This window comes from Salmo salar, chromosome 07 (assembly GCF_965601325.2).
Source record: "Salmo salar chromosome 07, fSalSal1, whole genome shotgun sequence".
Lineage (NCBI taxonomy): Eukaryota > Metazoa > Chordata > Actinopteri > Salmoniformes > Salmonidae > Salmo > Salmo salar.
This window is the reverse complement of record NC_138297.1, coordinates 42506239-42519960: the sequence shown is the minus strand read 5'-3', so window position 1 is coordinate 42519960 and position 13722 is coordinate 42506239. Positions and strand designations below refer to the sequence as shown.

Sequence of the window (13722 nt, the reverse complement as noted above, 5' to 3'; positions counted from 1 at the left end):
TTACATATAGCGTAGAAATATGTTTTAGTCTGCAGGGACCTTAGAGTAAATATATTTTTATTTCCAAACAAGTACCACTCATTCTTTCAATATTTAAAAATAGATCATCCTTAGGATTAACAAAGTGCAGACAGCATTCAATAAGTGAACATTGGTTTCACACAAAATGATAAATCAGGCAGCAAAGTCAAAGAAAGAGACAACAGAACAAAAAAGGTGCCAAATGCAAATATTGCACAAAATAAAAATGGCAGAAGAGGAACACTTTGCAGGAAAAAAAACTAGAGGTAACAGTTGATAATGGTGTATAGCGTTGTTAAATACATTTATAGCTAGGTTCTCTTCAACTTCACGATGAGATTCAACTCAAGTGCTCTATTCACAACTGGGAAAGGTTTAAGATGGGCCTTGAAATAAGTGATAGCAACTTAACACACTGGAGGGGGATGCCATAATAAGTCCCCAATCAAATACAACAGCTCTAAAATTACAAGCCATAAGCCATATAAAATGTGCTATAACACTGGACTTTCTTTCACGATATTGGAAGAACTATTTCTGAAAGAGAGAATTACTTTGGTTTTGCCATTTTAATGTTCCAGAATGAAAATAAAAGAAAGCGTGATATATTTTCTCCCAACTCAATACATTTGCTACTCTCAAAGATGGAAGCCAAGAGAGATCCTGAGAAATGGGAGAGTCGGCGCTTGTCATAGCACGATGTAAACAAAGTAAATTTAAATCTGAATGGAGGCATCGTAACATGCAATGATATCCATAAGTAAGAACCTAATACATAAGCCCAGCTAAATTATATCCAAAACGAGTGAAAGGTATTGCTTGAGAACAGTTTGTTTTATGGCCCATAGGCATCAACACAGTTATAGCACACTTTTTTCTTTCCAAAACCATGTTCCACAAAGTTCTAAATTAAAAGTAATTACAAAATAACCACAATAGCTAAACCCATACCCAGTGAGTAGTGGAATGTGGGATGCATTTCTGGTAGTGATAAATCAAGAACAGTCTGTGTATGTGGTGACCATGTTCCCTCTGCGCTGTGTCACTGTCCTGCAGTGATGTTTCGCTGAGCCCTGGAACCGGCTGTCCGCCCCGCCTGTGTGTCCGTTAAACGAGAACATCTTCTCCATGTCCTCAAACACGTCATCAAAGAGTGCTCCACCAAAGGAGCCCCGGAAGTGTCTCTTGTGCCTGTTCTGGGCCTCCTGGTGGGCCTGGAAGTGGCTGTTGAAGGCCCTCTTGTGATGGGAGTGCTGGTTATGACCGAACAGGTCAGAGTCTCTGAACAGGTCATCAAAGTTGAAGTTAAAGTTCTGGTGGAAGTGCTGTCCACTCCTCCCACCTCCTGTGCCTGGCTCACCAGGGGAGGGGCCATGTCCAAACTGGTCATACTCCAGTCTCCTCTTATCGTCTGATAACGTCTCGTACGCTGGCAAAGGAAAGGAAACATAAGTCTCTTGGTGGTGTCCACAGACATAAGAAAAACAGCAAATGCTTTAACAGTTAAAAACTTCATAACTGACTGTAATGGGAATATTAAGATCAATAACGTTCATATTCAGTTTAGAGTGATTCACTCAATGTTAAGCATATTTATGCATTTTCCCTTTCTGTATTACACGTGATTTCCAGTGTTCTGTTTGTGACACTCGGGTTGATGGTCACTAGATTCGATGCTGAATGTTACGGATTAAACTCATATCTGTGTATAGTGACTGATGCCAGACTAGTCGTACAAGAACTGAGAACACACGGATTATTATTGTATTGTCTGCGAACACTGTGATTCTGTAGCAGCTCACTGGCCTTTTGTTTCGACTTCCTACAAGCCTCTCGGGCTGCTGTTCGCAGTACATTTAGTGTCGCTGATTAGGCTATTGGGCCTTCTCAGCGAAGGCCAGTTAGACATTCTCTGCTCCTGTGCGGGATATTGTTATCCCCGTTTGCAAACTTGTAATTAAACCAGATTGATAATATCAATAAAAAAAAAATCTATGACTGCTCTCCTTGTTCACCTGAAAATGTCAATTACACTGACCATATTAAAAGATTGAAAAACATCTATTACTTGTTGAAATGTTTACAAAAGTATCAATACAATTACAGGATGAATAATTAACACGCCATCCAATACATTTGATGTGGACTTGATGTAAGGAGCCCTGATGTAACAGACAAGGGGAGTGCCCAGAAGTTGACAGGACTCACCCTCGGCTATTTCCCTGAACTTTGCCTCTGCGTCAGGACTCTTGTTTCGGTCAGGATGGTACTTCATGGCTAGCTTATGGAAGGCCTTCTTGATCTGGCGCTCGGAGGCATCTTTTGGCACGCCTAGGATGTCATAGTAGTCCCTCTGTGCCAGTATGAACTCAGTTATCATGAGAATGCATACTGCTAACATTAAGACTGACTGCGCTGTGGCCATATCGGTGGTTCGCACTTGCCTCCCTGCCCAGGAAAGAGAGAGGTTTGACAGTTAGTTTACAGTTTGCTACTTACACAAGCAAATTATAATGTAAAATTGACAAAAGTATAACTATGTAAGCATGTTTTAACCTGTACTGTAGAAAGGAAGCACGGCATGGCAAATCTGTAAAACTTGCTGTGTGACATAGGCTTTTCTTTTTAAAATCCCACTTTAGCTAGGGACATGATCTACAAAATGTATTTATCCTAGTGAATAGACGGTTGAATCAGCCACAGAATGATCCAACCATTTACATTGTGTTTAAAGCAATTGGTAAGGCAGTTTAAACCATTGAAGGTGGATGGGGGGAGAAAAAGAGTATCAGAACAACAAGCACATAGAGCCTGTGAAAACTATGAAACACATTTCTGTTCTGTATGCTAATTATAAGCTTTAAAAAAAACACAATAAAAGAGAGAACTTACCTTGAAAAGCACTAACAACAACGGCTCTTCTATCAGACGATAATCGCACAGCTGATCCGTAGGTGACAAACGATAGCAGGTTGCATTCCCGAGCTGTAACACCACGACTCGCAATCTTATTGGTTAATGCCTTCACCTACTGACTCGAAACACCACGATTGGCTGAAACTAGGGGCATGTGGATCTGTGTTGCGTGCTTTCACTTCCGGTACACTCCAGTCCTGTTGGTGGCAGTAGGAAATGTGAAACCACAGCAGAAGAAAACAAAAAGAAACCGATTGCTCCACTGTACAATAGCAGACTGGACTGTAAACAGATGATCTCAAGCTAGCGTCGCTGTTTAGGTGAATTAAAAAGGTAAGTCCTTATCCGTCTGACCTCAATGTTGATTACATATTTGCATTTCCATATAGTGTTGTCCAATGCCAAATGTATATTTAGTGAAAGAGAAGTATCAAGCTAGTGTATTCCATATGCATTACCTATCACCAGTGAGTCACTTGAGTTAAGTGCTGCACTGCTGGCCAGCAACAGAAGCAGACAGAAGACAGCTCCCAAGACTATTTATTGCAAACCAATAGCTATATTCTTCCTATCTAGAATCAGTACATGGGAAAAAGTAGGCAAGGAAATCTCAAATCTTTTTTGTATGTTGCTGCCTTTATTGGCAGAGTGTGAGTCAGAGGGTGTTTACACCAGATAAAGGTTTCAGACCAGATTCCAAGGTTTGTTGGCTGTATAACTAACAGTAAGGTCTGTTAGGGTTGAACTGGCTATTTGTATGCATAACTTATATAATATACTGGGGACGCTATGCTACAATATTAAGTATATGAACTACGGATAAATCAACTGTTGAAGACAAGAAGAACTACAACCGGCGACAGGAAGTGCGTCACTAGGCTGAGACCAGCCTGCACGCCAACGATAGGAGGAGCAAGTTTAAACCACGCTCCTCCTCCCTCTGACAGGCCAGCATTGAGCAGGAACTATCTCTGTCAGAGTATAAAAGCGAGAACAATAGGATGTGTCGCTCTCTTCTCTGTTTTACCCTGCGAGGCAAAACAGCGAGACCGTATATATACGAACCACACATATACCACGCACGTGTTTGCATTGATTAAAGTACAGCTATATCAGAAGTTACCATGAGCTGACTATTTTGTTCTGTTACCAGAAAAGAACTGTCGCAACATTAACAGGTCCCATGATGAGAAGCAGGTTAATGGTAACAAGCGTGTGGTTTTATTCTTTGGAAGAGGCTAACCAAGACCTTTGGTCACCTGTTTGTGGATTTATGTCCTATACCTTTTACCTATGTTTACCATGGTAACAAATATCCACTTGGTCTCGTAGGACTTTAAAATCCCAGTTCTCTCTTTTCAGGCAAACCTGTGTTTCTGACTTAGAGTTGTGTTTGCTGCTGTGCTGTGATCTAGGCTGTACTGCTGGATAAACTAGTGTGGTGCTGTTCCCTCGCTGAACCCCCTCCCACTCCTGCCTCCTACTGCTGTTCCCTTGAAGGCCTCCACCCCCTCCTATCCCTCCTGGTGACCCCTGTGATGTCGTGCCCGTGCTGTGGCTTCCTGGCGCAGTACACCCACCATCACCTGGTTGCCTTCCTCCTCACCTTCTTTAGGTAAACTCAACTCCTGAACTCCCACCAGCCTTGTCGAGATCTGGTATAAGACCCTCTGAATGTTCCGAGTTCTTATTCCAGTTCTCTTTGCCCTAAATGCTCACTACACAAGCACTTAAACCAGAGCATACATACGCATTTGATACGCAGGCTCACTTGTGCTCATATAGGCCTACATCCTCCTTAAGTAAATACAGTACTAAGCCAGGGGCCCCAACACGTGCTAATGCCTGGACCGGAGCTACAGTACTCACAGTCTTATACAGCTCTCCACTGTAATTACACTGTAAAAACATATATTTTTTAAATGACATCATTGCTTCTTGGTCAGACTGGTTGTTATCAGAGTAGGAGAAAGTGAACGTATCAGACAGTTGAGCAGTAAGAAGCCGATTAATACTGAATCTGTCCCTGTGTTTCTCACATGACCTCTCCTGACCTCCCTACTCTGAACCCTGACCTTTGACCCCACTCAGCTGTGCCAAAGATTTTGTGGCTGTGCTTTCCAGGCTCTGTCATCAGGAAGTGACGTATAGTCTAGAGTTCTTATTACAGGTTATATAGTAGTTGTAAACGGGTTGAGTACTGACCTACACACCAGCTGCTTTAAACAGCTAAACACAGCATTGGAAGGCCCTGGATGTTTCTGGTCCCTTGTTCTGCTAAGAATGTAACAGGGCTTTATTAAGTCTCCCCTCCCTCTCTCTACAGCTATGTCCTCCTGCATGCCTCAAGGAAGACCTTCAGTAATGTGAAAGTGAGCATCTCAGCCCAGTGGACTCCCTCTGTGCAGAATGCCAGCTCTCCTGCCTTCTCACCCGGAGAGGTACGTACTCAGGAGGATGCGGATTCACTTCCTTGAATTATCCCCCCTTTTCGCCTCCCCTAAATGATGGCCTCTGATATAATTAGTTTAGTTTGCACTATTGGATTTGTTTAGTGATCTCTTCAGGTGCAGTCCTCAATATTTACTTTTTGTGTAGTGGATGAGGAAGTGTTATCACGTGTGGAGTGGAGCTACTGATGAATGCTCAAACAGACCATGAAGTACAGCTAACACTAATGGTCAAATGGTTAAATAAATCCCTTTATTCAGTTGCTCTGACAAACTTTTTGTTTGATATGATACAATGTTTATTTATTGTGTTACTGTATGTATCTTTGATTGTCTCTTCGGAATCTTCCTCCTGACATGGGAGGAGAATAACCTGTTTGCAGACTCCGATGAAGCCACTCTGTTCCTGGGTGTCCTCGACACCATCTTCCTGTTTTCCTACGCCGTGGTGAGTGTCAGGGCCAGCTGGGGTCATGGGGGGGGGGGGGGGGGGGTGTAACCTAATCGGTCAGATCAGATTTACTTCGCTCTCCTGCCCCACACTGAAAGTTGACTGTGGCGTTAATTCGCGAATATTATCTTTCATTATCAACATGGAAACAAGCACACTGATGCAGTGTTCTCACATTCCCTATTCTGACCTCCCCACTCTGAACCCTGACCTTTGACCCCACTCAGCTGGGCTAAAGATTTTGTGGCTGTGCTTTCCAGGCCCTGTCATGAGGAAGTGACGTATAGCCTGGAGTTCTTATTACAGGTCCTAATCTTGAAGATATATAGTAGTTGTAAACAGGTTGAGTACTGACCCGCAGGGGAGGGTTTGGCCGGGGAAGGCCATCATTGTAAAATAAGAATTTGTTCTTTACTTACTTGCCTAGTTAAATATATATATATATATCATTATTTTTAAATAGTCAAAGCAGGAGGACAAAGTAAACATGCGTGTGTTGTTCAATATTCATGCAGGGCCTCTATATGAGTGGAGTGATCGGAGACCGCATGAACCTCCGGCATGTCCTCTCCTTTGGTCTGTGTGGTTCAGCCATAGTGGTAAGTGGGGCATTGCTTTTTATATTTCATATACATCTACACGGTTGTTACATCAGATTTTCACAATAGGTACTTAGTTAAAACGGAGTTACTACAATAGTCATGTATACTGCAGATTCTGCATTTTGAGCCCATTACATTTCATTGTGCTCTATTGATGACGTAATCCAATATAACCTTCTGTTTTTCCCTCATTCACTTCCCAGGAGTTTGTGTTTGGTACCCTGACTGAGTGGCTGCAGTTCTATAACATCTACCTGTACTGTGGACTTTGGGTGCTGAACGGCCTACTGCAGTCTGCTGTCTGGCCCTGTGTGGTGGCAGTCATGGGGAACTGGTTCGGCAAGTCGGGGTGAGTATCATATCCCTCTCTCTGCCATGGCACTAGTATACTCCAACGCTGATCATTAGGGCTGGGAATTGCCAGAGACCTTATGATACGATATTATAACGATACGATATTTATTGCGATTCCCACAATTCTGTATGTATTGTGATTGGATGTTGTGATTTTATTGCGATTCGATGGTCCAAACGTATTCCTCACCATATGTTAGAGAAAGAGCCATGAGAAAACTAGTTTTGGTCAGTCAGGGAAATAAAAGTGATGAAAACAAATGGGCTCCCTAAAAATAAGATGGAGAACAAGCTATGAAGGAAAAATACTGGAGTTTAGGTGCAGGTACAGAAAACTAGCGGAAAAATAATATTGTAATATTGTCAAAATGATCTGCATTGATCACTACTGATCAATGCCGATCATTCACACAGATTGAGTAAGGCTCCCTGATTGTCAACAATCAGAAGTTGTCGTTACGAACAGTAGCCTTAAGGGATTGCTTTAACTGTGGGGTCGTTACATATGATTTCAATCACTTTCTGATTTGCCAGAAACCTTTCATACATGTTTGCCCATGGTGAAATTGGTCAGAAAGTAACATTTTAGACCTGATTGCCAAAACATTCAGGAGATAGGTGTTCAAAGTTGACCCATTTCGCACACTGTTGCGTTCCCCAGCAAGAAAACCAGAAATGTCACGCAAACAGAAGGGGGAACTAACAGAGTCACTGACCAACAACCAGAATGAAACAGGTGGGGTTTTAGGAGAGGTTCTGAAAGACACGGGCGTGTCCACTGAAAGTTGACTAGCAACAACAATTGCAACCTAAAAGACACCAACTAAATTTGCCCAAGAGGCAAACAAAAGAAAAACCCACACCAAACTTAAAGACAGGAAGCAAAACAAAATCAGATACGGGATTGTAAAGGTGTTAACCCTCCACATCTATCAAGACAACTGGAGCACTGGGCCAGCCGCTCTTAAATAGCACCTGGGCCAGGACAGGTAAAACACGATCCCCTAACATGATGGAAACCAGCACAGGTGTAACACATACTGACTAACGAGGTGACACCAATCGGTGCGCGCTATGTGCTAACAAGCTATACGTGCTAAAGTCCAACCTCAAAACATAAATGAAAAAAGCAAAACCTGTAACAATACCCCACCCTACCATGAGACGTCCATGTCTTTATCTCTGATAGAGATAAACGGTTGAGTTTGATATAATTTAAAAGTTTACAAACGGGGTTGTCAATCTATTCTATGATTTCTTTTTTTTAACGTTTTTAATAAAAAAATACAATTTTTAAGCATTAAACGCCAATTATCTAAAAACACGTGAACTCAGATTAGACTCATTTTCACAAATGTTGTAGCTTAGGCCCTATTTTAAATTATCTAAGATCTTATTTTACATCGAAGAGGTGCGGTCAGAAAGTGATTGAAATCATATGGACAGGAAGTGATGTACTGATTTCTTCCTGGTTCTATTGTATTCTAGAAGAGAAGGTTCTAATTGAGTATTGTGTTGAGTATGTTGTATGTATTGTGCATGTTCTTTAGAGTGATGTAACTGCTGTATGTCTCCTCCTCCCTCCAGGCGAGGTTTTGTGTTTGGCCTGTGGAGTGCCTGTGCCTCTGTTGGGAACATTCTGGGAGCTTTCCTGGCATCCAGTGTTCTCAAGTACGGATATGAGGTGAGTGCAGATGCACACAGATATTCATATTACAGATCTGCTCTGGGATTCACCTTTTTATAAGGTCTAGATGAAAAAGGGACATGTTGCATAGACAATACCTGGTATGGTCTAGTCAGTAAGTCTAGAAGAAAAGGTCACTACATTGTTGTCTAGAGAAAAGTGAATTTATGCGGTATTGTCTTTCTCTCAACCCCTTGCTACATAGTTAGCTATATAGTCCATCTGTGATCCCAGGGAAGAAAACATGAAAGCACAGAGTATGAACAGCACAATTCACAATACAAGGCACCTCGGTGTTATGCTGTGTTTCTGCAGTATGCCTTCCTGGTCACTTCAGTGCTGCAGTTTGCTGGTGGGGTGGTGGTGTTCTTTGGTCTGCTCACCTCCCCTAAAGAAGTGGGTGAGTATTGGGTCCACGCATGCCCAGTTTCCCTCATTGATCTGGTATTGTCTCCCTATCGTTGTATCGTACTGTACTTTCTTTCACTTCAAGTTTCGATTTCTATTAGTCGCGTGTACAGGATACGCATGGTATTCACCGTCCAATGAAATGCTTACTTGCAGGTTCCTTCTCGAAAATGGAACAAGAATAAGAAATAATAAAAGATAAGAATACGAACATAAAGTAAATGGCTCAGTAGAATAGAATAAACATTTTAAAAAATTTGTGAGGAAGTTGTAATACTGTACTGTAATTTCCGGACTATTGAGCGCACCTGAATATAAGCCGCACCCACTGAATTTTACTTTTTTTTTTTGAACATAAATAAGCCGCACATGTCTATAAGCCGCAGGTGCCTACCGGTACATTGAAACAAATGAACTTTACACAGGCTTTAACGAAACACGGCTTGTAACAAAAATAAATAGGCTTTAACGAAACACGGCTTGTAACAAAAAATAAAAAATTTGCAGTAAACAGTAGCCTACCTCAAAGCGTGGGAAAAAGGTTGCGGCTTATAGTCCGGAAATTACGGTATGTGGAATATGATATAAAGCTCATATAGCTACAATGTACTGTGTGACTCTTTTGATGAAGAATGTCGTTTCTCTGTCCCATCAGGTCTGTGTTTGGAGTCAGAGACAGGTCTGAGTCCAGTGGAGAGAGATGCAGACAGCCACAGGCCTCTGATGAGTGATGAAGAGGATGAGGAAGAGGAGGGGGAAGAGGAGGGATCGGAGGAGGTGTGTGACGGAGGGTACTACACCATCCAGCAGGGGGATGAGGAGCCGCGGGAAACACCCAAAGCCATCGGATTCTGCCAGGCCTTCTGCCTGCCCGGGGTGCTGCCAGTGAGTGGGATATTACTAGAGCTCTCTGTGTGTCTCTCTCTCTCCCTCTTTCTTTCTCTGTCTCTTTCTCATGATCCCTCTAACTCTGGCTGGCTGTCACCCACTCACTCTCTCGCACTCACCCTGTTATCTCCCTCTTTCATTCACCCCTCCCCGTCTACATCCCTATCTATTTCTATATCTCTATCATCTTATCATCCTCCCTGCCTCTCTGATATCTGCCCGTCCCTGTTTAAGCGTTTCCATTCTGTCTCTATTCTTTAGCTGACAGTTTTGTTTAGGGGGTGTTGAAGACGTCGCTAGTTGCGTTAGTCTCTTTCTCTCAACCTCTCCTCCCAGAACCTTGCCTGTGCAAATTAACCAATAAAGCAAGTATTGTATTATGGAGCATCTGACGATGTGAAGATTTTAGTTCTGGCTTTCTGTGATGACTCTCTCAGTAACTGGTGACTGTCATCCTCTCTCCCCAGTATTCCCTGGCGTACGCTTGTCTGAAGCTGGTCAACTACTCCTTCTTCTTCTGGCTGCCCTTCTACCTGAGCAGGAACTTTGGCTGGAAGGAGGCCCAGGCCGACAGGCTCTCTGTGTGGTACGACGTGGGAGGCATCATAGGTGAGTGTCGCGGGCCAAGCCTAGTTAACACTAGCTGTATTGACTGGTTAATATGAATGACATTGGCATTGGTGTTGTTGACTGCGGTTTAGATGTGGTAACATCCTAGCTAGCTATGCAGAGTCGTTTATCTATGCTGTCTAAAGGGGTCTACGTAGTCTTACGCAAGCCGATGGAGGTCCGTTTGCATCGCTCTCTACGTAGTTCCACGTACATTTGTGCGACTGAATTTTTGGAACGCGATGCAGACGGACTTAAGAGCCCTTAAGACGGGACCGTAAATTGTGTATTAATCTTCTGCTTTCTGTCTCTCTCTCTCTCTCTCACAGGTGGTACGATCCAGGGCCTGATCTCAGACTGCATGGGGAAGAGAGCTCCAGTGTTAGCTGTCAGTCTGCTGCTGGCTATGGGAGCCCTGGTGGGGTACAGCCGTGAGTACTCCTTTCTTCATCTGCCTTCCTCCTTTTTCTAGCCCAAAACATCTCACTATATTATTCAGGCCAACATTCAATTTTATTACGAAATAGTATTCCCATTTTTTTATTTTAGGTCAGAGAGAGAGAAAAATTGAAATTGTTCATTATTGTGTTATGTCAATTCTAGACCAGCAAGGGGAGCCCTTGATAGGGGAAAAACGAAAATTAGAACCATATCCCTTCCTGTCTCATACATAATCCACAAAAAAACATGTGAATTAACCCTGTGTTGTCCCCCCTCAGACTCCCCTCCGGACCAGGTGGTGAATGCAGCTCTCCTGGCCACCACGGGTTTCTTCATAGGAGGGCCGTCCAACATGATCAGCTCAGCCATCTCTGCAGACCTGGGGCGACAGGAGGCCCTCAGGGGCAGTCAGGAGGCTCTGGCTACCGTCACCGGCATAGTGGACGGGACTGGGAGTATTGGAGCTGCAGCGGGACAGGTAACACACACTAGAGACCGAGAAAGTATTTTACCTTTATTTAACTAGGCAAGTTACTTAAGAACAAATTCTTATTTTCAATGACGGCCTAGGAACAGTGGGTTAACTGCCTTGTTCAGGGGCAGAACGACAGATTTGTAGCTTGTCAGCTCGGGGATTCGAACTTGCAATCTTTCGGTTACTAGCCCAACACTCTAACCACTAGGATACCCTGCCGCCCCATACATACATACATACATAAATATGTGCTTTCCAGTGATTTAATGTTGAGTATTTTACCTTGTCTTTCAGTACTTGGTGTCGCTGATCGAGAGCAAACTGGGCTGGATGTGTGTGTTCTACTTCTTCATAGTCATGGTAAGATCATCTGTCTAATCCATAATGTGAGACAATGTTCATGTATTCCGTGAATTAGTCACTAATTCCCCTCAGGAGCATCTTACATAAGGTACTGTGTTGTCCCTGTTTGTGACATATTTGGTCCTGTTGGGATTGCCTCACAGACGGGGGGCAGCATAGTCTTCATCTTGCCGCTGATCGTGACCGAGATTCGGGCCATGTGGAGGGACAGACAGGCGCGGACACACCAGCTGTGACGCCTTCCTCACGGGGCCATGTTGTTTCCTACTCCTTCCCTATGGGGCCTACTAGCTGTCAGTCAATCAGACTATGTCCACTGATCACTACTGTAGATGTCTGTACAACATGTCTATTAATGTGTATGTCCAATCTATGTATATATTTGGTCTGAAACACGTTTTTTAAAGATATTACTTCAGAGCCTTTTACGAGTGGGGGCAGGGCCCTCTCAATGTTTGTGGTCTGAGATAGGAAGTTCCAAGCAGCTGTCAGTTAATCAAATTCCTTTACCTGTTTACTGGCGTGTATAATGATTACTTGTATAGAATGATTGGATCTGCTCATTTGCTTAGTAGAGATCAGATTTCAAAGACACACAAAACACACACTCACTGGAGTCCATCACTCGCTCTTAGAATCTCACAGTCACACATCCGCTTGGTGGATTTTCAGTCATTGCTTGTAGCACATACAGTAGTCAGTGACCACGTTTACATGCACACAGTATTCTGGATAGTAGCTCATTCATATGGGTTAAATAGTAACTGAAATATGGCCTATAACCTCTCACATGTAGCTTAATATAATATTAACTCCTGCAGAATTATTCTTTTTTTTTTTTTGCAGTAAAATTAGACAACAAATGTTAATTTTGTCTCGGGAACATGAGTGGAGAAATATTATTTCTTTCTTTCAGCATCTCTTGAGAAAATGCGTGTGTAATGTGTTATCTTTGATGCTGTTATGCAAGCAGACAGTCTTATCATAAACCTATTTAATCGTTTTCTCAGCTTTTAATTTAATTAAAACCGGTCAAACTGATGACATTTGGACATTTTGCACAGACCAATCGTTCCATTGTTTTTGGAATCTTTCCACTGTTCTCCCCGGTCGCTAAACGAAACAGACAACTTTACCGGTTTTAGCTAGATTACTACTGCATTCATTCTATCGATGTAAAACGTTATTCTGGTGAGCACTACTTTATTTTGTCTTCTGGGACAACAGATTATGACAGAAGAGAAGATGCTTTTATCTAACAATAGTTGGCAAACAAATGGCCTACCAATTATCAGAAATTATAAACAGAAAGTGTATAAATTAAGGGTGAAATTAGCCAGTAGGCTACACGGTCCAATACGGAGCATCAGCAAAACTTTTTCGGATTATTGTAAACGGGATATGATGTTACCGTGTGTCAACCCACTTGAGTACCCCGAATAAAAACGGAATATTGGTGTGCATTTAAACGTGGTCAGTGTAAAACAATGTACGTTTGCCGATAAAGTTTTGAAGCAGCTTTTTTAAGTCTTAACGGTCAGTAAACATTAACTGCACGCCTCTGAAATATTTTATTTATTTAAAGAACAGTAAGATTACATCAATGTAAAAAAAAAATGTCTTATCAAAATGAGTTAAAAGTATACTGATTTTATTTACTGTAGGTACATATATTAAAACGGTACAAGTAGTTCTCCTGGTTGGACTGGGATCAGTTGCTAAATTACTGTAGTGGTTTTAACCAAGGTCACAAGTGCATTTCAGCTGGTCCAGGACCTGCTAAACTTGGTGAAATGGAATGTGTATTTAATTGTATCATTATCGAATGTATGTTCTTAATCTGTGATGAATGTTCGTTTTTTTCTCCATATGTGCACTTTAAATTCATATTTTAATGAGCCTATGTGATGTTTTATTTTTTTTCAAGAAAAGAAAATTGACTTTTTCAAAACTGTTGACTCCTATATTTTATTCTTCACAAGGGAATTTACGATATATTTTGTGAAACCACCTCAATGAATTTGAACTTTAATGACCTGAACTGTATTCACACAACT

The 13722-nt window shown here is 42.2% G+C and overlaps 2 protein-coding genes across 6 annotated transcripts; one reads left to right on the top strand and one right to left on the bottom strand.

The window, feature by feature from the left end:
* Nucleotides 1-40: 40 nt before the first annotated feature.
* LOC106609232 (dnaJ homolog subfamily B member 9) lies at nt 41-3036 on the bottom strand. The gene is made up of 3 exons (XM_014207784.3): nt 2914-3036; nt 2230-2469; nt 41-1450 (listed from the first exon to the last, which is right to left on the bottom strand). Exons 2-3 carry the CDS (start codon nt 2444-2446, stop codon nt 1017-1019), a joined length of 651 nt encoding a protein of 216 aa, XP_014063259.2. The 5' UTR covers nt 2447-2469; nt 2914-3036; the 3' UTR covers nt 41-1016.
* A 73-nt stretch (nt 3037-3109) lies between these two features.
* Nucleotides 3110-13616, top strand: LOC106609230 (sugar phosphate exchanger 3). Of its 5 annotated transcripts, none has more exons than XM_045721941.2 (14): nt 3110-3270; nt 4353-4552; nt 5264-5378; nt 5755-5835; nt 6354-6437; nt 6644-6789; nt 8382-8478; nt 8797-8881; nt 9545-9774; nt 10245-10386; nt 10716-10817; nt 11106-11305; nt 11597-11662; nt 11809-13616. In XM_045721941.2, the coding sequence occupies exons 2-14, from the start codon at nt 4476-4478 to the stop codon at nt 11899-11901; spliced, it is 1518 nt and encodes a 505-aa protein (XP_045577897.1). In that variant the 5' UTR covers nt 3110-3270; nt 4353-4475; the 3' UTR covers nt 11902-13616. The 5 variants fall into 5 exon arrangements, with proteins under 5 accessions (XP_045577897.1, XP_014063258.2, XP_045577898.1 ...); XM_014207783.3 differs by having other exon boundaries at nt 5752-5835; XM_045721942.2 differs by having other exon boundaries at nt 3121-3270; nt 4438-4552.
* Nucleotides 13617-13722: the final 106 nt, after the last annotated feature.